Source organism: Castor canadensis, chromosome 3 (genome assembly GCF_047511655.1).
Source record: "Castor canadensis chromosome 3, mCasCan1.hap1v2, whole genome shotgun sequence".
NCBI lineage: Eukaryota > Metazoa > Chordata > Mammalia > Rodentia > Castoridae > Castor > Castor canadensis.
Genome location: NC_133388.1, coordinates 60,230,710 through 60,255,890, shown reverse-complemented (window position 1 = coordinate 60,255,890; position 25,181 = coordinate 60,230,710). Strand labels below are relative to the sequence as shown.

The window sequence follows — 25,181 nt, the reverse complement described above, 5'->3', positions numbered from 1 at the left end:
CTCATGAAATCGTTCCTTGATGTTGGTACATATTTTTTTCTTTTCCCTCTCTAATGCATTGTGTTTTAGTTGGTGCTAGGAAGGGAATTTATTTGAAGGGAAGAAACATACAGAAAAGGTATTTTCCTACATATCTTATAAATTTCACTTGATCCTACATATTCCTGCATTATTTTTCTGTACTTTTTTTTTTGTGGTACTCAGGTTTGAACTCAGGCTTTGTTCTTACTAGGCAGGCATTCAACCATTTGAATTACTTCTGCAGTCCACATTATTTTTCTGTAATTTAAAAGTTGTCCTTTATCTTGTAGTGGATGATTGAAAGGTGCATTTCTCTAATATGATTATTACAAAACATAGGAGGACTCTTGTTTTTAGATATTCACCTTCCAATCTTATAATAAGGAGGTGGCTCTACTACTGAATTAAGCCATGTAATTGTCTAAAATATCCTATCCTGCCTTCTGGGTACTAATATGGCACTTACTGTTTTGATTGGGTCACTGTTTATCTTTCTTAAGATAAACATATTAAGAATACTTAAGAAAGGCATTACACATTTTATGAACTAGAATTGTATTCTTATGTCACAAAGGAAAGTATAATCAACTTTTTCATTTCTATTTTACTTGTATATGCATTTATTTTTACATTGAAATTGGTACATTTTATAGTACTTAATAATGTATCAATCACTTTTCTTTTTTTATTGTTTATTCATTTATTCATATGTACATTCATTGTTTGGGGCATCTCTCCCCTCCACCCCCTGCCCCTCGCCCCCTCCCTTTTCATTTTCATTAGTTCACCTAATCTTCGTAGTAGCTCCCTGTATTAAGTAAAGCAGTTTTTTTCTCTGTTATGTTTTTTGTTTATTGTGCATTTGACTGTGTTCCCCCTCATACACACACACTCTGGTATTAGGCTTTGAACTCAGAGCCTCATACTTGCTAGGCAGGGCACTCTACCACTTGAGCCACTCCACCAGCCATTTTTTGTGTTGGGTATTTGCAATATAGGGTCTCTTGAACTATTTGCCCAAGCTGGTCTCAAATCACAATCCTCCTGATTGCTGCCTTCTGAGCACCTAGGATTACAGGTGTGAGCCACTAGGCTGGATCCTATGTTTGTTTTTGCATAAGAGACTCTTGAGATGTTACGTTGAAAAATAATAGGATGTGGCTTCAAGGTCAGTTTACTGAATTCCATGTTCATTATGGATTTTACAGTACTATACTTCCATTAAGAAGTTTATTAAGCCTACCTTTCAAGTGTGAAGACTTAAGAAATTTATGGAGGTTTTATCTTCATTAACTGAAGATAGTTTTCATTAACTGCTTAATCTTATGAATTAAGATATAAGCAAAGCAGTTTTATATTTCTGTATTTCTTAATTTGTTCAAAGTTCTATTTCCAGCCTTAATATGTTAGTTTGTAATAATTTCTTCTCTGCATTTCTAAAAATAATTGGCTTCAGAAGTCTACATACATTGATCTATTAATCTAAACTAATATACTTAAAGGTTGTAAACATCAGACTTTAGGAAACTTCTTACTTTTTGCTAACCTTTTCCTAGAACTTCTAAGTAGCCACATCAGCATACCAGTCAGCTAAGATTAACTGTAACTTTCTGACTTTAAACTCTGTTATATGTACTATGTGATTCAGTAATTCAGTTAGTAGTTGAATTAATACACTATTTTGGGCCCTGTTGTTTATTATTATCTAAGTGATGAAATCTATATTTTGTACTATGTACATAGAGATATTAGCATCCATCTTGTTAGTGCTGGATTGTGGAGTGGCTAGCTCAGCAAAGTTAATTGAGTTTAAAATCTGCAGGGTGCAGGTAGCTCACACCTGTAATCCTAGCTACTCAGGAGGCAGAAACGAGTTTGGAGCCAGCCCAGGCAAATAGTTTGTGAGACCCTATCTCGAAAAAACCCATCACAAAAATAGGGCTGGTGGAGTGGCTCAAGGTGTAGGCCCTGAGTTCAAGTCCCAGTACTGGGGGGAAAAAAAATCTAAAGATAAATTTTACTAATATAAAGAATTTATGTTATCTCATGAAGTTAATTGTTTTTATTTTTTCTTAGATGCAGAGCTCCCTCAGATCCCTTCGTAATAGTGCGGCTAAGAAAAGAGCAAAGCTGAGTGGCAGTACTTCTGATATTGAAAGTCCTGATTCTGCAATGAAACTTGATTTGACCATGGACTCCCCATCTCGCTCTTCCTCTCCAAACATCAGCTCTTACAGTGAAAGTGGAGTTTACAGCCAAGAATCACTGACTTCTTCTCTGTCTACAACTCCTCAGGGGAAGAGAATAATGTATTTTTCTTTGACATGCTAAGTAATATTCATCCATAATTCTTGATCTAGAACCCTAATGATGTATTTGGAAGAGACTTAAAACCATTTATTTTTTAGTTTTTGAAATGTTAAAATACATTTAAAAGATGAGAAAATTTACACTTATTACTTTGCTTAGCATTGCTTTGAGTAAGGATGGAAAGAGAGAACACAAATCCAGCTGTAACCTAGAACACCTAAATAATTATAATCCCTATTCCCAGGGCCCTTGTTCTTCCCAAGGTCTATCTTAATATTCTTTGTCTTGTATCACTTTTATGGATCATTTAGACTTTTGCCAGTTGACTTATTATCTTACTGCTTTCATTTTAACCTTAATACCAACTTCCTGTCATTTATGGATAAGGTCTAATCTAGCTCAGCAATAGTGCTGGAATTAGAGTCCTGCTCCCCCCCACTGCCAACAGAGAATTATTTTTACATTGAAATTGATACATTTGTTATATTTAAACATAACAATTGAAGCAGTGTTCCATATTATCACTACAACTTCTAAGTCTTAAGAAGTGACCCCACCCTGATTTCTGGGAATCTCTGTGATCCTGTTGTAGGATTTGAGGGAACCCATTTTCCCTTTATTATGTACAAATTACCCAGGAGTAGAAGTGCTCTGGCATAGGCAGGTATTTATTTAACTTAAGTAACTGCTAAACAGTTTTCCAAATGGTTGTGTAACTTTATATTCCCATCAGGAATGTGTAAGAGTTATAGTTGTTTCACATTCTCATTAATATTTGGTGTTGTCAGTCCTTTTAATTTTATTTTCCTTTAATTTTATCCTGAACCTTGTTTATATATAGCTATTAGAAGTAAATTAAAAATTAAAGCTATTTTCACTTTAGTAAACTGGAACCACTGGCAAACGTAGGCAGAGACCTCATAAACAAGGGAAAGGTGGTTGTTTTCAGCAATTCATACAGTTAAACTGTTCTTAGACATTTGTCTCATCCATGGTTTTCTCCCCCCAAGCTTTTTTTTTAATTGGTGGAACTGGGGTTTGAACTCTGGGCTTCTTGCTCCCAAAGTAGGAACTCTTAACTTAAGCCACAACTTCAGTCCGTTTTGCTCTGGTTATTTTGGAGATGAGGTCTCTGGAACTATTTCCCTGGGCTGTCCTAGAACTGCATTCTTCCAGATCTTAGCTTCCCAAGTAGCTAGTATTACAGACATGAGCTACTGACACCTGGCATCTCCTCCACATTTTTCACTGGAACAGCAACTTACTTTGCACTCAGAAATTTTTTCTTATAGGAAATTCCTTTGTTGTAAGGAATTATATTTACAAAATGAATTTGAAATGACTTTGGTAAAATAACAATTTTTACAAAGAATCAGACATATAAAACATATATTTACCTTTTAGACTTTCCTTGATCTTCCTTGAAGATGAAATTTTATGTTGTATACTCCTGCAGTTGCAACATCTTATAAAAAATATGAAAACCATTTGTGAAGTTTATTTTATATTGTAATATGTAGAATTCTGTGTTTTCTATACTGTCTCATAGAGTTATATTCTTCAAATATTGAAGTCTATAAGAAGGGAGTTGAGTGCATCCTCATGTATAGACTGGATTCCTTTTAATGAATTAAGATTTCCATATTTAAGTTTTACTGCTTATAGTAATTATGCTTCATCAGCTTACATCCTCCTATAAGAGTTATAGCCAAGAAAGCCACTGCTACCTGATGAAAGACTTATCCTCAATGGATTGAGAAGGAATAATTGTTGAAAACCACCCTTCTAGGCAGAAGATTTTTCTTTCATCCAAGTCAGTTACACTCAATATAAATGTGAAGTGGCTCAAGTGATAGAGCACCCGCCTACCAAGTGCAAGGTCCTTAATTCAAAACCCCAGTATTGCAAAAAAAAAAAAAAAAGTAAAGTAAAGTAAACATCCAGTAATCTATTCTACAAATGTTAATTTTTCAAAAGATTTAAAATTGAATTCTCACTAAATCCAATGGCAAAGACACCTGCTGAAGAACTTATAATCTCTTTCTTTATAAAACTTACCACTGACCTAATTGACATTATAACAGTAACTGATTTGAACCAGTTTCTTTATATTCAGATTTAATATTCTCTAATAAAAGGTGGCCTGTTTCATTAAATAAGGCCTATGGGTCTTTATGTCAAGAAAGTATACCAAAGAATAGTTAAGAAGCAAATGATATTTGCAAACTTACTTGTTGCCAACCTATTGCTGATCAAGTCTCTGGTTTTGTCCAATATGTGATAATAAATATGTGTTAGATAATTAGGTGATTTGATTTTTTTTTAATGGACTTTTAAGTCGTTTTTTTTTTTATTCAGTCAGAGATTATATAGTATAAGTCTGAGTCATTTCCTGTTGCAATCCTTTCATGAATAATTAAAACTTAGCTGTGTGTTTAAAAGGATGGAAGTGCAAAAGGTGAACTGAGAATACCAATAAAAAATATTGTTAGCTGTAGCTTTTCATGCCATTTGCAGCCTTATTATCTAAAAGTCGAGTGAGTTAATAAAAAAGAATAGAGAATGTGTGGTATTACTGATGAACAGCTAAAAAAATCTTAAATGTTTATTGGAATTATTTTTTGTTTCATCATAGATCAGATATATTTCCAACATTTGGATCAAAACCTTGCTCAACGAGATTTTCTTCTGCAAAGAATAAAAACTCTCACATTTCTGAACAAAGCCCCAGTGCAGGTATTCTGTGACTGTTTTAAAATATGATTTATAAAAAGTGTGATTTTTAAATGATGTCAAAAATGATAGCAAGTACATTTCAGATTTAGAATTTTTGTAAATACCAATTATGACTAATCATTTTTAACCTCTTAAGCCGAGTAACATTATTTTGAGGGAGAAAAACTATTTATTTACCTAAATCAGTCATTGATTTCCCATTAAGTTCATAGTTCTATCTATGTCTGATTCCACCCGGATACTTTTATTTAGCTGGTATGGATTGAGAATTGTCCAGAGTTTTGAGAGCTTCCTTGATGAATCTAATGTACAGCATCGTTTGAAAACTACTAGGTATCGCAAATGACATTTTCCTTTAAAAATAAATATCTAGTTACTACTAGCTGTTACTAGTTAAATATTTTTAAAGGAACATGTGATTCATGTATACATAAAGTAGATATGTTCATATGTGTCTTGCGTTAACAATTTTGTAAACTAACCTGGAAGTCTCTTAATTTCATAGTATCATTTCTCAGCAAACAGACTTAGGAATTAGTAATCATTTTGAAAAATATTAGGACTCTGGTCTATTTTAGAGTTAGATCTAAGTAAGATTTTTTTTCATGATTAGTGAAACTATTTAATTGTGAATAAATTTTAACAAATTGGGTTTATGATATTTATTTTCACAAGATATCAACATAAAAGTGATAACAATTGTAAAGCTACTTTACATTAGAATTACCTTCTACAAAGCTGTACATAGGATTGTTTGCTAAGATTTTTTGAATTTCTTGCTCTTAAATGTCTTCTTAAATGTCTTAATTTCACCCCCTTTTTTAAATCCCACTACCACAACTTGAGTTCACACTCTTCCTCATTTCTTACCTACTTAGCCTCCTCAGTTTCTTCCCAGCTCTATTTAGTCTCATTTCAAACCACTCTATATAATGTAAAACTAACTATATTGGCCAGCCTAGATTCATTCAAGGCATCCTTCAATGATCTGGTTCCTACCTACCTCTCCAGCCTCATTTTTACTTCCCTCTTTATGTCTTGTGTCCTGGTTAAATTAGACCACAGTCAGTACCATTTTTTCTTTTTGTAATTGCACTTACTGTTTCACGTGAACGAAATCTGAAATCTGCATCACACCCTGTTCAGCTGTGAAAATAGCACAGTTGCTTCCTCTGGGAAGCCTTCCCTAATTGACAAACAAAATTGATTAGTACATCATATACAATCATCTTTTTTTTTTCAGTACTGGGGCCTCGTACTTGCTAGGCAGGTGATCTACCTTTTGAGCCACTCTGCCAGCCCTTTTTTGTATTATGTATTGAGATAGAGACTCCCCCCACCCCAGTTGGCTTCAAACGAGGATCCTACTGATCTCTGCTTCCCAAATAACTAGGATTACAGGTGTGAGCCACCGGCACACTGTCATCTTTTATAATGGTATTGGAGATAGGAACTTTTTTTGTTTGTTTTTCCTGTGGCTCTAGGAATGGAACCCAGGGCCTTGCTTGTGCTAGGCAGGTAGTCTACCTCTGAGCTAAATTCCCAAACTTGGTATTATGATTATTTACTTTGTTTTGACTCTCAGTCAGATTCTTTTTTTGTTTTTGTTTGTTTTATTACCTCAGCCTCCTGAATGCTAACTCTTAATCATCCTGCCTCAGCCTCATGAGTGCTAGGATTCCAGATGTGCGCCACCAAACCCAACTGACACTCAGATTCTTGATTCCCAGAGATGATTTCCCTCTGATTCAACCTACCAAGTATCTGTCATAATTGTGAATGCCTGACTTAACCAAGTATGCTTGTTATACTAGCTTCATAAACCTAGTGCTTCAATGGAGAGATAGCTACCTTGCTAGGCACATGAAGTCAGTGTCATGCTTCAGAGCCTGAAAGACCTTATCTGGAATCTCAAATTGCTGTATATTAATAGTAGGCACAGTCTGGGTAGGTTATTGCTTTGAAACTTAGTTCCCTCATCTGATGATATAAACCTTGAGAAAGGTATTGAAGATTTAAGTATATAACATGCACCTGGTGCATAGTGTATTATTCCCCTAAAGGGGAGAAACACGGAGAAATAAATCAACTTTTAATCCTTTTTAAAAGCTAATTATCCTAATACATTTATTTATAATTTTAAATATCTATCTAACATTGAAGAGACATCTAGCTTATAAAATGAACTCTCTTTTGGAAGAATATCTTTGGAATTCGAAAGGAATAGATTTAACACCTGAGTTAAATCTATCACCTGAGTTCTCTTATGATACTACTTGTATGACCTTGGGAGTTATTTAAATTTTGGCAGTGATTGATCTTACAATAGTACACGCTTCTATTTGCAGCATTCAGTGTTCCCCAAACTTGCCTAATATTTAATGTTTTCCAAACTTGGAAATCACCTAGGTGCATGTAACATAGATACTAGGCTGGCCTCCAACTGTCAATACTGTCACCTCTGCCTCCTGAGTGATGGGATTATAGGCATGTGTCAGCATACCCAGCTAAAACATATATATTTATCCCTTTCAAACATTGTATTTCGTATTTCATTGCAATTTTGAAGCCTATTTTAAGAAATGTTTTAGTATAATTTATAATAGATACTTTACTGGTAAGATTAAAAAATATATCATTTAAAATAGGATAAAATTTAAATTATTATTTCCAGTATTATATTGTTGACCTTTTATAAGGTCAGAAAGTGAGATAGATTTTAGAGGGAAGATAACTACCTATTGAATAATGTTACCTAAATTATTCAAGCAATTATTTTATTTTATAGGGACTATAACATCCAATGTAAGCATAATTGGTCAACCAACATCCAATGTAAGCATAATTGGTCAACGTATGAACTATGGGTTTGGATGTGGTGATTTTGAAGATGATAGATCACATGAAATTTTACCTAGTGCTTTAAAAATACAAAATAAGGAACACCCAAGACATTATAAGCATACAAAAGGTTAGTAAATTTCATGACAAATTAATTTTTAAGATTTAATATCTCAAAAACAAGATTTACTATTTCTCAGTCAGAATCCTCCCTAAGCATACTGATAAGAAATTAACTGAGAATTCTCAGTTTTGACGTTTTTCACCTTACTCTTCTACTGATACGTGCTTGCTTAAATAATTTTGCAGAATGGGAGAACTTACAGGTTTGTGTGTTGGTTTGTGTACTTACCTGAGGAGCCAATTAAATGGACTGCCCTTAAGTCAGTAGGAATCCATACTGACTTCTACCCCTAGAGCATGCACAGGTACACACAAACAGAAATTTTTACAAGATGTTTTACTACTAAAATGGAGTTGAGGCAATCATGTGCGTAGATTACTTCCAGATAGGAAGTAGTTGGATAGGAATTGTTAGGTTGTAACTGAGGAATAAAGTTATGGCAACAAGATGATTTCCTGGGAAAGAGTCTCAGTTATCACTAATCATTATTAATAATTTACATTTTGTTAAGCTTAGTAGTATATAGCTCATCTGCTGACTGCTCTATTCAATTCAATTATAGCTGCACTTAAAAAAATTTCCCTTAGGGAAAAAAAGAAGTGATTTTGAGAAGAAATTTTTGTTGGTTCATTGTTTTCTTGTGCTGCTGGGGATTGAATCCAGGACCTTGCTTATGCTAGGCAAGTGCCATACCACTGAGCTACATTCTGAGCCCCAAAAGAAGTGATTTTTTAAGAGTATATTTACATAAATAGAATAAATAGAAATTCCCTATAGTTAAGTCTTGTAATCTAAAATAAATGTGAGCTGTCATTTTTTTGTATGTGGCAACTGCAGTCACCAAAAGATAACTTTTGAGCTGAGTGTAGTGATGCATGACTAATTTCATATGTGAGTGGCTAAGGCAGGATTGCAAGTGAGTTTGAGGTTAGCATGGACTACATAACAAGATCCTGTCTCCAAAAAAAATAGATCAACTCCTGTATTTTGTTATTTTTGATCATCTTGAATCAAGTATATACAATCAGGCATGTTAGGACATTTTTTTTTTCCTTTTTATAAAAGTAACTAACCCAACTTAAGTAAGAGAAAACTTGATTAAAAATTTTTCTTGTATTTTTCTTTTGTAAATTTATTAAAACATAATCGATGAGCTAACTCAGTATCAGCTCTATATAGCAGCAATAAGTTGTGATTGTTTTTATAAGATAAAATGTAGGATATTTTTATGTTTATTTACATATTTTCTTTTTTGGGTAAAGAAAACCAAGGACAAAATAAAAACTTAGAAGTAACCCATACTCTTAATATTGACATTTTTAATTTTTAATTGCTTTGAAGGCTGAGCATATGACTAGCACCTGTAAGATCCTGAGTTCAAAATGCCAGAATTGCCCCTAAAATAATAGGTTTCTTTGAAATAATTGCTGAATATGTTCTTTTGCAGCTAGTGGCATCTTTTTTTTGGACAGCAGAGTCAAAAACATATTTCCAACTTTTTTCATTGTTTTCTTTGTTTTTGTTTGTTTGTTTTGTTTTATTTTGAGATAGTATCTTAGGTTAGCCTCAAACTCTCTGTCCTCCTGCCTTAGGCTCTGGAGTACTAGGCATATTTACATCTTTTGACCAGCATTTGTTCTACTCCAGAGAATTACTTCATATCCAAGTTTCCAATTCTAAACCAAATGCCACTATCAACAAGAGCAAACATTTAAAACCAAACTTACCTTTCTTTCCAGATATGTTACTCTTCCATAGCATTACTCTTTTAGTAGTTATAGAGGCTTAAAACTTTATCATCATCTTTGTTTATTTCTCCTTACCTTCTAATTCAGGCCATGGTCCATCCCACCAGTTCTTCTCAATCTGACTATATCTGCTGCCATGATTTAAATTTTACTTACTTTGTTCATTTTACCTTCCAGTTAATTATTTATGCTTGTTTAATATCTTCCATATTATAAGTTTCTTAAGAATAATGATGCTACCATCTTTATATCCTCAGTATTCTTTGTATAGAATTATGCTCAGTGACCACATATGAAATGAGTGGAATGGTGATTAGCCCATCAAAACCACTAGGGCAGACTTGGGTTTGACATTATTTTAAAAAAGTGTGTGTAATGGAGAGGCAGGGAGTCAATATGATGAAAGTACCTGTATATACGTATGAAAATGTCATAATGAAACCCACTATTTCGAACAATTAATATATACTACTAATAAAAGATAACTATAAGCACAAGTGCATCTCAAATAATCAAGTTAAAGTGAATAATGACTGCAGTGCTGAAAAGAATACAAAGACTCACAAAAGAAACAGTGGCAATGTATTGCCAAATGGATTTATTTTGTAAGAAACCTCAGACTTTTTTTAGGATTAGCTCTCAGAACCAGCTCCTCTTCATATTCCTATCTTCTATTGGCTGTCCATATGAACCTGCCTTTTCTACATAGTAGTCTGGAGCCTAATTAATGACTTCAGAAGTGACTAATGATGAATGCTTAGAATGCTAATTATCATGGATTAATTTTTCCCTTTCTGTATTTGAATAAATTAGACAGAAATAATAGAGAAATTATGTGTCTAAAAGAAGCCCTTAAACATTTTCCTCTATATTTAGAATGGAAACAACAAGCAATACTTCTTTCAGAATTTAATTAGTTAGAAGAAAATGTATAAAAAAATGTACGAATGCTAAAAATAATGTCAGTTTGTCTTATCAGTGAGTTCAACTAGTAAAGATAAAATATCCTTCATATTTTTTGTTAGTTTTTCCTACTTAGTCATTTTTTGACAGCTTATGTATAGATTTTACGTATGTGAGCTGTCATTTATTGAGATTTTACATCCCTTTTCCAGAATACTCTTTTGAGCTACTCAGTGTTTCTATTAGTTGGTGTATACTGTATCATAATTTTGATTATTCCAAATTATACTGGAGAAATATATGAAAAATGATCACCTTCATGGCTTTCTTTCTTTAAATTTCTGTTGTGTTCACACAAAGCCAGAAAAAGTCTATTAGCTTTGGCAGGTTAACAAAACAATCTGCTTAATATTTTTTCAGATCAGTTATTTGATTAAATTTACCAGTGATTTACCAAAATCAGTTAACTATTTTACTTTCATAAACCCTAAATAAATTATATTTCTCCTTTGATACAGCAGTCTAATATATTACTGAACAGCTAGTCTGTGTCAAGCACTATATTAGGCTCTGGGAAAGAATGATAATCAAAACTGGACATAGAGCTTCCAAACTACTAGGAGAGGAAATAATAAGTAAATAATGAGAAAATTAGATTAAAAATTAACCTAGAAAAGTACAGGTTGCTGTGAGGTTGACCTAATCAGGTTATTTCCTTCGTTTGTGTACCCTGATGACCATTCTGTGATTATATGCTTATATGTGTCTCCCACCTTCAACCTTGGTATTGAAGACTCTTTAAACAAACCAAAGTTTCTTTTCTCTGTAGACCCTATTGTATACTAGATATTCTAATTATAAATATACCTTGAATTACTGGACATGTGATTAAATAAATTATAAATTCTTTGTATGAAATAAAATTTCAAATTTAAAAGACTATTATAATGTGCTAAAATACAGTATACAGTGCTGCGTAAACATTTTTAAATGTGGAGTTTGTTGTTTTTCTTTCTTTTTTAAGGATTTACAAGATCATCACATTCACAGCAAATTTCCAGTTTTGACTTCATATCCACAAATACCTTATCAGAAGACTCAGTAGTAGTTGTTGGAAAAGGTATTTCAAAGTTATTTAGCTTCTAAATTGCATATGTTCTTCACGCATAAGCAAAGATTGCCAGCATTAAACTGAAAGAATTAGAAGTGAATACTTATTTTTGCATTTCTGTCTTCTAACAGAACTATGATAAATTCAAGTCAATAATTTTCAGAGATGTATTATGTGACTGCTGTAATCGAAGTACTTCTAAGAAAAGTTTAGTATAACTATGATAATTTTAACATAGTTTAAATTCAAATGGCAATCTTTTCAGCTTTAATGACTAATATAACCTCATATAGAATTTATTATTTCCCAGGCGAAGTGTAGATGAATCAGAATTAACCCCTCATATATTTTAGGGAGTAAAGTGACCTTTGGACAACATAATTGAAAATATCTTTTAAAATTAATTTCTTTTTCAACTGAAAAACTATGGTGATATGGTGAGATACATTGAAGATATATATATATCTTTTTGTTTAATATAATCAAATAGAATAAAATGCTTGGAAATAGTTTCTAATTTTTTTGCTTCATAATCTCAGTAGAAAGTACCATCACATAAACACCTAATGATTATTTGATGGTTATTTCATTACAGGTGTATTCGGAAGTCCAAATTCAGCACCAACATCTGGCAACCAACCAGTGATATCATCTGTGGGAAATGAGAGTACATTTTCAATTAAACAAAGTATTGAACCACCATCAGGGATTTATGGAAGAGCAGTCCAACAAAGTATTCCATCGTATCTTGATGTTGAAAATGACAAAGATGTAAGGTTATTCACTAATCATTAGGATAAACTTAAGCTTATAAAATATCATTATTTTCGTTTATATCAAATGTGGGATGGTAAAACTATTTTGATTAAAATATTTTAAATCTTAAAAATTCAGGTGTGGTGGTACAAACCTTTAATCCTAGTACTCAAGAGGCCACAGCAGGAGGAGGTCAATTTGAAGCCTACCTGTGCCATATTAGTAAGACTGTCTCAAACACCACCACCTCCAAAAAAATTTTTTTTAGTGTTATTGGTATAATTGACAATTGACATTTCTTAATCTTAGTCATTTAAATAGTAGATGATTTTCCTTTCCCACTAAATAAATGCATTCTCATTCTGGTAATTTAGTATCTAATATGGTTTATAGTATACACATACTTTATATATATATATATGTATGTTTTATGTGTGTATCCAGCAGTTTTCTAGGATACATTCAAGTAGCGACACTTTTAGGCACAGATTTAATTGTACATTGTATTGGATTTAATTGTGTATTATATGTAATTGTTTTAGATTTTAGGATTCCTAAAATAAGGACTAAAAAGGTAATTTGTGTAGATATTTAAAGTATATGTGTAGAATTAATTATCTGAGATGAAGATACTTTAAATGTCAAACTTCCTGAATACTTTTGAATATTTGAACATTTTTATACAGACTAAAGTTTCTATTTCAAAATCTACTTATGACAAGATGAGACAAAAGAGAAAAGAAGAAAAAGAACTTTTTGATGTTAAAGATTGTGGAAAGAAAGAACAGAATCCCTGGGAACAAATGAAACATACAGTAACTGAGAAAATGACTTCTGAAAGTAAGTGGGATTTGCCTTTTGGTCTGTTTTTGTCTACTGATATTCTAAAGCTGGAGTAATATGGTTTAACTGACCGTGATGTATTATGACTAAGAGTGGACAAGTTTGGCCTATGATTCTTAAATTTGCAAGACCCAGTAGTTTCTATTATAAGTATTAATTCTTTCTCATAAAAAGAAAAATGATTGATTTTTTTTTTCTCCCTTCTAGACTTAACTATTTTTAGAGATGAAGTGAGAATATCAAAAAGTGAGAATTCCCCTTTAGAAATTGCCTTTAGTCCTCCATTGAAAGGAGGGTCCAATTTAAAACGGTCACCATCTTTAACGTTTTCAGATTCAGGTAAGTCATTTATTTAAATGTAAAGAGTAATGCCATAAATGCTTGTTAAGATGAAGAGACCACATGTGGTCTAGTGCATTTGTGACAAAAAAAGCACTGATGACAAGTCAGTACACAACTGGCTTAAGTATCAGTTCTGCCTTTAATTAACTTAGCTGGAAACAGGCCTCAATTTTCCACCCCTCTAAATATCAATGATCTCAAGGATCCCTTCCATCCTCACTAGAAATATCTTTCACTAAGGAGTAATAAACTTTTTTTTTTTTTCTTTTTTGTGACTCTGGGTTTCAAACTCAGACCCTTGCCCATGACAAATTAGAGCTCTACTATTGGGCTTTATCCCCAGCCTGGTATCCCATTTTTATAACTAAGGTAACTTAATTAGTGAAGCTGGTTTATATTAGATCATGATTTTTTAAAAATCAGTCTATTTATCATTTATCCTGTCATTGAGTACTGCTATATTATACTATGCTTAGGCAAGAAGAGTAGGCTCCATGTTTCTTGGGCTGTTTTGAAACATTGGATAGATTGAACTGAAAAATTTTGTGAACTGTAATAAACATTAAGGATTATTGCTTACATATTTTTATTAAATATTATCATTTATTATTAAAGAATAAACTGCCTGAACTGTAATAAGCATTCTTAAATTTATGACAAGTCTGAAATCTAGATTTTGACAAAATTATAGGAAAATTAATATGTAAATGTATTTTTAGGCAACATACCTTTCTTAAGATAAAAATAAAAGAAATTTAAACTATATGAGTGTCTAAGGCTCCACTTTAGCTTATATTTCTTTTATAATCCAAGAAACAGAAAACTTTTTATAATTTTGTGTTCACAAAGCTAATTTTTGAGAGTATGCTTGGTGAGAGGTGTTGGGTGGTAAAATTGTTAATTAAACATGACTGTGTAACCTGCTAAATATAGGCAGTTATGAAATTAAGATTATTAGCATTCTTGAATATATTCACTATTTGTTAATCTTATAAAATCCCGGGAGAGAGAAATCCACTAAGTCAGTGGTAAGAATAGGAACAGAAGTACAAATATAATAGTATAAATAGTAATAAATCATGAATTTGGCAATATTCATTTTTGCTGGAGAAATTCACAAATTTTGTGATTTTTGCCTATAATGTAGACTTTCTGGGTTAGATTTCTGAGAAGTATAAGAGTGCTTTCTTTTTTTTATTATAAATTTTTTAATTCAGATATATTGATTATGGGGAGGATTTGCAGTGACAATTCCAATCAGTCTTATGTTGCACATTATTTACATTGACCTCATAGTGTCTCCCCCTCAACCCTCTCCCCACCCCACTTAAAGCAGTTGCAAGAGGTTTTTTAGTTCTGTTTCAGATAGGTATGTAATGTCCATCAACCATCTACCATCACCTTAATCGCCTTCCTTCACCCTCCCCACTCCCAGTAGTACCTTGCCCCTCCCCACACACACACTGTGCCTATTTTATAGTCTTGGTTTTCATTATTAATATTTGAATTGACATTCATAGGGGTATCTCAGTGCATGCCCACTGTGGGTGTGCTTTACTTTGGTCTGTTCAATCCCTTTGAATACTCTTCCTTACCCCTTTACCTCCCTCTCCCCATTTTTCAGCAGCTTTCAATACACATCTTTATATCCTCTACCTTCACATCTTTAGTATGTGATATTACTGATGCTTTATCATTCTCTTTCCCAGAGTTCCATAAAGTAGTTCCACTATTACAAACATTCTACAACTGAGTTTGTATATGATCATGCTTGTTTTTGTGTATATGTTTATCTTTGGATCTATCTTCCACGTATGAGAGAAAACATAAATCTTTTGTGTTTCTAATCCTGGTTAACACCACTTAACTTGATGTCCTCCAATTGCATCCACTTACCTCAAACCCCATGTCATCATTCTTTATGAGTAATACTCCATTCTGTATATATACCACAATTTCATGATCCATTCATCAGTTGTAGGGCATTTGGATTGTTTCCATATGTTGGCTATTGTGAATAGTGCTGCAATGAACATTGGTGTACAGGTGTCTCTACTGTATACTGTTTTACATTCTTTTGGGTATCACTGGATCATACGGCAGTTCTATCTCTAGTTTTTTAAAGAATCTCCATACTGCTTTCCATAGTGGTTGTACTAATTTGCATTCCCACCATCAGTATATGAGGGTTCCTGTTTCACCACATCCTTGCCAGCATTTGTTATTGTTATTCCCCTTGATTATGGCCTTTCTAACTGGAGTGAGATCAAATCTAAGTGTTGTTTTGATTTGCATCTCTTTTATAACCAGGGAATTTATTTACTAGCTGTGTGTACCTCTTCCTTTGAGAATTCCCTGTTTAATTCATGTGCGCATTTCTTCATTGGGGTATTGATTCTTTGGGGAATGAGTTTTTTGAGTTCTCTGTAGATTCTGGATATTAGTCCTTCATTAGATGAGTAGCTGGCAAAGATTTTCTCCCATTCTGTGAGCTGTCTCTTGAGTCAGGTGACTGTTTCCTTTGCTGTGCAGAAGCTCTTTAGTTTGATGTAATCCCATTTGTTCGTTGTTCCTCTTAGATGCTGAGACTTTTAAGTTATTTTTAGGATATCATTCCCTGCACTTCTCTGTTCCTGTGTGTTTCCTACTGCTTCTTGGAGTTGTTTCAAAGTTTCAGGCTTTGTATTAAGGTCTTTGATCCACTTTGAGTTGATTTTGGTACAGGGTGAAAGACAGAGATCTAGTTTCCGTCTTCTGCATGTGGCTATCCAGTTTTCCCAGCATCATTTGTTGAAGAGGCTGTCTTTTCTCTATCGTGTGTTTTGGGCTCTTTTGTTGAAGAACAGTTGGCTGTAGATGTGTGGGTTTATGTCTGGATCTTCTATTCTGATCTGTTGGTCTTCCTGTCTGTTTTTGTGCCAATACCATGCTGTTTTCATTCTTATGGCTCTGTAGCATAGTTTGAAGTCAGGTGTAGTGATGCCTCCAACACTGGACTTTTTGCTCAGGATTGCTTTTGCTATTTGAGGTCTTCTGTGTTTCCATATGTATTTCATGATTTCTTTTTTATTTCTGTGCAGAACATAATTGTAATTTTGATAGGGATTTCATTGGTCATGTAGATTGCTCTTGGTAGTATGGCCATTTTTACAGTGTTGATTCTACCGATCCAGGAACATGGAAGGTCTTTCCATCTTCTGATGTCTTCTTCAATTTCTCTAAGAAGAGGGTTTTCTTGGAGTCACTTTTGCATTACTTTAATCTGAGAATATACTTACAAATTTTTATGGAGCTCAACCAAAATTTAAATATTTATTTCTGTAAAACATATTGGTAGAAATACTAATAGCAGAATTTTTACTGGCTATGTCTCCATTAGGAAACTTCCTGATCTGCTCAAAGTATGGCTGGTCCATTGACTAGATAAACTGTTTATCATTCATCTCAATGCAAGATAGATATGAAAATGCACTTAGCTTTTAGAAACTTTTAGTAATTGAACTTTGCCATAATGCTTTTTATTGTATTTTATAAAAGTATCAGTCTAGCAGAGTAGAAATTTTAAAAAGTTTGAGTAACACTACTTTAAATTGATTTTTTGTATACTACCATTTCCATAAAATTTGTTTTGTTTCACTTTTATAGGTGAAAATAAACAGGGCTGATAGTACTGGAGGTTGATAGAACCCCAAGGTTGAAAATTTCGTGTGTATCTGTATCTCTTCCTAATGAGTTATTCTTGCATGAGAATTGAAAGTGGAATAAATATAGGAAGGGAATCCTTAGCACTTCACATCAGGCTCAGTGGCTCATCCCTATAATCCTAGCTATCCAGAAAGTGGAGATCAGGAAGGTCATGGTTCAAGACTGGCCCAAGCAAAAAGTTCATGAGGTGCCATTTCAACATAGAGTTGTTGGGTGAGCTAAATCAGATCATGTAAATGAAGCACTTAGAACAATACCAAGCAAGAGCTCAACAAATAATAGTTACTAGTACTATTGTGCTGCAGTCTTGTTTTGTATTGTTTTCTTTTCAGTGCTGGGAATGAATTCAAGGCCCTGTGCATGCTAGGCAAGCTCTCTTCCAACTGAGCTATATCCCCAGCCCAGTACTTCTATTTCGTATTTGCCATTTTTTCATGGATGCAATATTCCAAAGCTGGAAAATTTTAATTTATATATATTAGTCTATATATATTAGCCTTATATATGAGGCTCAAAGAAGGTACATCTGAATTATCATAAAATGAAATGGATCTGTTTATTACATTCTTTAATTGGCACCTCATCGTCCTCAAATATGATTTACTCTAACTAAGATTGGTACTGATTTCTCATTATAGTAATCAAAACATAATATTTATGTTTTTATATATCTTATCATGTATGTGATCAAATTTATTTTTTTTCTTTATTCATTTATTCATATGTGCATACATTGTTTGGGCCATTTCTTCCCCCAACTCCTCCCTCTCCTCCCCACCCCCTGCACTTCCAGGCAGAACCTGTTCTGCCCTTTTCTCCAATTTTGCTGAAGAGTAGACATAAGCAATAATAAGAAAGGCAGAGTTTCTGCTAGTTAAGATAAGGATAGCTATACAGAGAGATTCCTAGCATTGCTTCCATGCACAAGTGTATTACAACATGAATTGATTCATCTCTCCCAGACCTCTTCACTACTTCCTGGTCACCTTCCCATAATGACTCTTATCATTTTAAGGTTATTGTATTAGCTCCTCTGCAGTGGGAACGTCAAACACGTTCAAGTTTTGGGTTTCCTGCCTTTCCCTATTCCTCTTGTATGTGTTCACCCCTTAGCGTGTGATCCAAGTCTAATAATATTACTGCATTTGTTTTAAATCTAAAGTCCACATATGAGGGAGAACATATGATTTTTGGTTTTCTGACGTAAGATGATGTTCTCCAGTTCCATCCATTTACTTGCAAATGATAAGATTTCATTCTTCTTCATGGCTGAGTAAAACTCCACTGTGTATAAATACCACATTTTCTTAATCCATTTGTCAGTAGTGGGGCATCTTGGTTGTTTCCATAGCTTGGCTATTGTGAATAGCACTGCAATAAACATGGGTGTGCAAGTGCCTCTGGAGTAACCTGAGTCCCATTCCTTTGGGTATATCCCTAAGAGTGGGATTGCTGGATCATATGGCAGATCTATGTTTAGTTTTTGAAGAAGCCTCCATATTGTTTTCCAGAGTAGTTGTACTAGCTTGCATTCCCACCATCAGTCTATGAGGGTTTCTTTTTTCCCAAATCCTCACCAAAATTTGTTGTTTGTGTTGTTTTTGATGATGGCTATTCTTACAGGGGCGAGGCAGAATCTTACTGTGGTTTTGATTTGCATTTCCTTTATGGCCAGAAGTGGTGAGCATTTTTCCATGTGTTTTTTTGGCCATTTGAATTTCTTCTTTTGAGAAAGTTCTGTTTAGTGTAATTGCCCATTTCTTTATTGGTTCATTGATTTTGGGAGAGTTTAGTTTTTGAGTTCCCTGTATATTCTGGTTATCAGTCCTCTGTCTGATATATAGCTAGCAAATATTTTCTCCCACTCTGTGGGTGGTCTCTTCAGTTTAGAGACCATTTTTTTTGTTGTGCAGAAGCTTTTTAATTTTATGTCGCTCCATTTGTCCATCCTTTCTCTTAGTTGCTGAGCTGCTGGGGTTCTATTGAGGAAGTCGTTGCCTATACATATTGCTTCCAGAGTATTCCCTGCTCTTTCCTGTAGTAACTTCAGATTTTTGGGTCTGATGTTAAGGTCCTTGATCCATTTTGAGTTGATACTAGTACAGGGTGATAAACATGGTTCTAGTTTCAGTTTTCTGCAGGCAGCTAACCACTTTACCCAGCAACATTTATTGAAGAGGTTGTCTTTTCTCTATTGTATGTTTTTGGCACCTTTGTAAAAAATAAGGTGCACATAGCTGCATGGATTCACATCCAGGACTTCTGTTCTGTTCCACTGGTCTTCATATCTGTTTTTGTGCCAGTACCATGCTGGTTTTATTGCTATTGCTTTATAATATAGTTTGAAGTCGGGTATTGTGATTCCTCCAGCATTGCTCTTTTTGCTGAGTATTGCCTTGGCTATTCGCGGTCTCTTGTGTTTCCAAATGAACTTTAGGGTAGATTTTTCAACCTCTGTGAGGAATGTCATTGTGATTTTGATGGGAATTGCACTAAACATGTAGATCGCTTTTGGCCCTATAGTCATTTTTACTCTGTTGATTCTACCAATCCATGAGCACAGGAGATTTTTCCTACTGCTGTAGTCTTCCTCTATCAAAGAACCAGCTTTTTGTTTCATTGATTCTTTTTATGTTTTTGTTGTTGTTGTTTCTATTTCATTAATTTTGGCCCTTATTTTTATTATTTCTCTCCTCCTGCTTGTTTCGGGATTTGTTTGTTCTTGTTTTTCTAGGAGTTTGAGATGTACTATTAGGTCATTGATTTGAGATCTTTCTGTCCTTTTAATATATACACTCATGGCTATAAACTTTCCTCTTAGGATTGCCTTTGCTGTGTCCCATAGGTTCTGGTAGGTCATGTTTTCATTTTCATTAACTTTCAGGAACCTTTTAATTTCCTTTTTAATTCATCAATGACCCATTGATCATTGAGCAATGTGTTGTTCAGCTTCCAATTGTTTGCACATGTTCTACTGTTGTTTTTGTTGTTGAGTTCTAGTTTTAATGCATTGTGATCAGATAGAATGCATGGGATTGTTTCTGTTTTCTTATATTTGCTGAGGCTTGCTTTGTGGTCTAAGATATTATCAATTTTGGAGAAGGTTCCATGGGTTGCTGAGAAGAATGTATATTATGCAGCAGTTGGATGAAATATTCTGTAGACATCAGCTAAGTCCATTTGATCTATGGTGTGATTTAGTTCTAGACTTTCTTGATTTTTTTTGTTTTGATGACCTATCTATTGGTGATAGAGGGGTATTAAAGTCTCCCACTATCACTGTGTTGGAGTCTATGTATGCTTTTAGGTCCTTCAGAGTATGTTTGATGAAATTGGGTGCACTGACGTTAGGTATATACAAGTTGATAATTGTTATTTCCTTTTGGTGTATTTTCCCTTTTATTAGTATGGGGTGTCCTTCTTTATCTCATTTAATCAATGTAAATTTGAAGTCTACTTTGTCCGAGGTAAGTATTGCTACTCCTGCCTATTTTCAGGGATCATTGGCTTGGTAAATCTTCTTCCAGCCTTTCACCGTAAGCTAGTGCTTGTTTCTGTCAATGAGATGTGTCTCCTATAGGCAGCATTGTTGGATCTTCCTTTTTAATCCAGTTTGCCAAATGGTGTCTTTTGATGGGAAAGTTAAGTCCGTTAACATTCAGCGTTAGTATTGATAGGTATGTGGTGATTCCTGTCACTTAGCTGTTTTTGGTGTTTAAGGGTTTGATTGTGCACAGCTGAATTAATGTTACTCTCTGATTCCTTGTCTTTTCTTCTTCTGGGGTTTGGTACTGCCTGTCCTCACATGGTTTTATTTGCTTTCATTTTCTGTGTGCAGAATTCCTTGACGAATCTTTTGTAGTGTTGGCTTGGTGGTCATATATTGTTTTAGTTTTTGCTTTCCATGGAAGACTTTTATTGTGCCATCTATTTTGAATGATGGTTTTGCTGGGTAGAGTATCCTAGGGTTGAAGTTATTTTCATTCAGTGCCCGGAACACCTTACTCCATGCTCTTCTTGCTTTTAAGGTTTCTGTTGAGAAATCTGTGATATTGATGGGTTTATTTTTGTATGTTATTTGTTTCTTCTCTCTTACAGCCTTCAATATTTTTTTCTAGTCTCTGTGCTTGTTGTTTTAATGATAATATGTCGTGGGGTAGTTCTAGTTTGGTCAAGTCTGTTTGGTGTCCTACTGTCTTCCTGTACTTGAATGAGCATAGCTTTCTCTAGATTTTGGAAATTTTCTGTTATTATTTTGTTGAATATATTACGAATTCCTTTTGCTTGCACCTCTTCTTCTTCAGTGCCCATGATTCTCAGGTTTGGTCTTTTGATGGAGTCGGTGAGTTCTTGCATATTCCTTTCACAGTTCTTGAGTTGTTTGACCTATAGCGCTTCAGTTTTTCCTTTAATTTCCATTTTATCTACCAGTTCTGAGATTCTGTCTTCTGCTTGTTCTGGTCTGCTGGAGTGGCCTTCCATTGTATTTTGTATTCCTGTTTCATTATTTTTTCTGAGGTTTTCCATATCATGGTCACTTCTTCTTTAATATTGTCAATTTTCATCTTTAATTCATTTATCTTTCTATTTATAGTGTTCTCTATTTCAGTTTGGTGTTTATTTAGGGCGCCTATGAGTTCATTTATTTTTTTCTGGGTCTTCTCATATTCTTTATTTTTGTTGTCTTGGAATTTCTTGAGTGCCTCTTATATGTTTTTGTTGACCATGTCTAGTAACATTTCCTTGAAATTCTCAGTGATTACTTGCAGGATTTCTTCTTTCAGAATGTTCTTGTGGGCTTTGTTGGGTTCCTTGGCATTGTTTATCTTTGTTTTGTTGGAGTCTGGAACTGGGTATCCATTTCCTTCATTTTCCTCTGAATCCTGTATTAAATTATTTTGGGGGGGTAAGATGGTTTCCATCCCTTTTTCGTCTTCCCATCACTCTACTTGGTACTGTGTAACTATGTTCTTGATAGGCTATTGGTGGTTTCAGTCACCTGTTTTCTTTCCCTTGGTTTAATTTTGTTTTGTGGGTGTGTTGGGTTTTAGGTTAGTGTAGGTGTGCTATTTCTGTCCTTGGTCTGAGTGTAATTTAATATTACCTAACTCAATAGTAAAACTAGCAAAACAAAACAAAAAAACCAAAGAAATCAACAGGAAATGATGGACAAACACACACACACAAACAAACAGGAAACAAAACAAACAAACAAACATACAAAAAAATTCCAGGTTCGGGAACAACAGAGTTTCAGTCTTAGTAGTTCTGGTGTTACTCCTTCAGCATCCAGTCCTGGTGTTGGTATTTAAGCAGAAGGTCTGTTGTAGTCTTACCAGGTGGTAGGCTTGTGGGTGGTGTTTTTTCTTTTGTCTTTCAACAGCAGCTGCTTGGTCAGCTCCTCCGTCAGTGAGGTGTGGTAGTTTTAAGTTTGCATTCTGTCCTCAGGTTCAGGAAATCAGATCTGTAGTCCACCAGCTACAGAGGACTTGGAGGTGGCTTTTTGCTGTGATTGTTTACTGGGAGCTTGTTTCTTTGCCTCACTCCCTTTCTCTGGGGCAGGGTCATGCTGTCAGCATGTTATGATAGTTTGCTGTTTGTTTTTCAATTTTGCAGAGCTGTTTGACTTTGGGTGTTGTTCACTGGCTCAGGAGATGAGTTTTGTGGTCTGCTAGCTGCTGTGCTTCATGCAGTAACTTATCACCCGCCTGTTATCGCCCTTCCCACCTTTCCAGCTGTTTGTTTACTGATAGTACGTTCAGAGATTAGCTCCTTGCCTTCCCTCCTTCTCCAGTGCACTGTCAGCATTCCCACCCCATCTGAAGTGTGCTAGTTTTCAGCTTGTTGATAATTGTTCAGTTTTTTTCTTTTTTTTTTGCTGCCCAAGGAGCTATGCTGGTTTATCCCAGGGCAGCAGGGGAATACCACGTGATGCTAGGTGCTCACCTATTTGGTCTGCCGAATGTCTCCCAGGCATGTTTGGAGCCAGTGGCGGCAGTGGCAACAGCCATGACAGCCCACCTTTTTTCTCAGTGTAATGTGGCGTGGAGAAGCTTTCTTGGTCTAGGGGGTCAGGGTGTCGAAGTTTTGATTCTCCTTGGTGTTTTATTTCCACCATGTGTGGCTTCAGCATCTCAGCAAGGTTTTGGAGTCACAGAGCTCACACTTTCTGGTTCTGCACCCTAGTCACCATCTTGGATCTCTCCATCACAATGAATTTAATTATAATAAAAAGATGTGGGAAAAGATCTGTCTCAAGAGAGGTGCCCTGCCAGTGCAATGATTTCCACAACTAGGGAATTATTACTGGTTCTTGATGTGGTATCATCGATTCTTTTGAGAGATTCCATCTCCTTGTAGAAAAGAGCAAGATTTTCTTTTGCTCTTTCATTCTTCAACAAGAAATAATTATCTTTAAGGAAAAACCACACTCCATTTGAGGTTAGGGTGGAATTTTAAATGACAGCTTTGAAGAAGTCCAGAGAACCGCAAGGTGTAGAATCCAAGATGGCTCTGCCTTTCCCTTCCTGAAGATGGCTGCTCTGGCAACAGTGCAGGCACGCTGCATGAAGCAGTCTCAAGATCACTATTTTAAATGCAGATTCTCTTAGGCCTCTGTACATAAAATCATAGGTGGCAATAGATCTAAGTCCTACTGTTTCCACTCCTTAACATTAGGGCCCCAACTAAAGTTCTCAGTCTCAAAAAACTCAGCTGCAAAATAAAGAAGCGTGTCCTCCTTTGTTGAGATTATTTTATGCAGTAAAGTTTGTAAAACATTTGTCAGAAGATCTGACATGAAGTATAAATTTATATCAACTAGTATTGTTAATACCTTATCGCCCTTGCATTCAAAATGAATGCTAGAAGCATTTGAATATGTAATTAGTATTATAGAACATCAAAAGAAATTTCTTACATTTGTGATTTCACATGATTTCAACATTTTCTCACAAACAGTATGATTGATACTCTTTTATGATAGCCATTTTCTGCTGCCTAATATTTCCTTTTTAAAAAAATCTCAACATGTGGCTGAGCATGGTGGTATACATCTGTAATCCCAGCTTCTTAGATGGTAGGGATAGGAGGATCATAATTCGATGATAGTCCAGGCAAAGTTAATGGGAGACCCTACCTGAAAAAAATAGATGAGGGGTTGTGTGTGGTGGTGCATACCTGTAATCCCAGCTACTGGGAAGACAAAGATAGGCATATTGCAATCCAAGGTCAGCCTGGGCAAAAGTGTGAGACCCTATCTAAAAACATACTAATGTAGCTAGGTGCTGGTGGCTCACACCTATAATCTTAGCTACTCAGGAAGCAGAGATCAGGAGGATCACAGTTCAAAGTCAGTCCAGGCAAATAATTCATGAGACCCTATCTCAAAAAAAAAAAAAAAAACACAAAAAAGGGTTGGTGGAGAATGGTTTAAGTTTAGGCTCTGAGTTCAAGCCCCAGTACTGCAAAAAAAAGGTCTGAGGGCATGGCTTAAGTAATAGAGCACTGGTCTGAGGCCCTGAGTTCAATCCCCATTATCACAAGCATACATACATACATACATACATACATACATACATACATACATACATACAAACAAATAAAATTCCAATGTGGAAGAAGAAGCAATAGATCTCTACCCACTTAAAAAAGCCCATTCTCATTCTATCTGATCTTTTCCTTTCTAACATCTGTACTGCACAAGTCTTATATTGTGCAGTGCTCTCAGGGCATTAACTTG

The 25,181-nt window shown here is 34.7% G+C and overlaps 1 protein-coding gene across 5 annotated transcripts in view; it reads left to right on the top strand.

Moving 5' to 3' along the window:
• The window catches only part of Togaram1 (TOG array regulator of axonemal microtubules 1), an 83,317-nt gene that overhangs the window by 30,127 nt on the left and 28,009 nt on the right, over positions 1 to 25,181 (top strand). For 4 of the 5 annotated variants that reach the window (XR_012446174.1, XM_020181714.2, XM_020181710.2 and 1 more), the window contains 7 exons: positions 2,098 to 2,330; positions 4,967 to 5,067; positions 7,856 to 8,038; positions 11,708 to 11,803; positions 12,390 to 12,565; positions 13,237 to 13,390; positions 13,601 to 13,732. Coding sequence is in view for 4 of the 5 variants with exons in the window: in XM_020181714.2 (XP_020037303.2) it covers positions 2,098 to 2,330; positions 4,967 to 5,067; positions 7,856 to 8,038; positions 11,708 to 11,803; positions 12,390 to 12,565; positions 13,237 to 13,390; positions 13,601 to 13,732 (1,075 nt within the window). In the remaining variant the exon portion in view is untranslated. The remainder of the gene's footprint in view (positions 1 to 2,097; positions 2,331 to 4,966; positions 5,068 to 7,855; positions 8,039 to 11,707; positions 11,804 to 12,389; positions 12,566 to 13,236; positions 13,391 to 13,600; positions 13,733 to 25,181) is intronic. The other variant, XM_020181713.2, reaches the window with a different exon arrangement.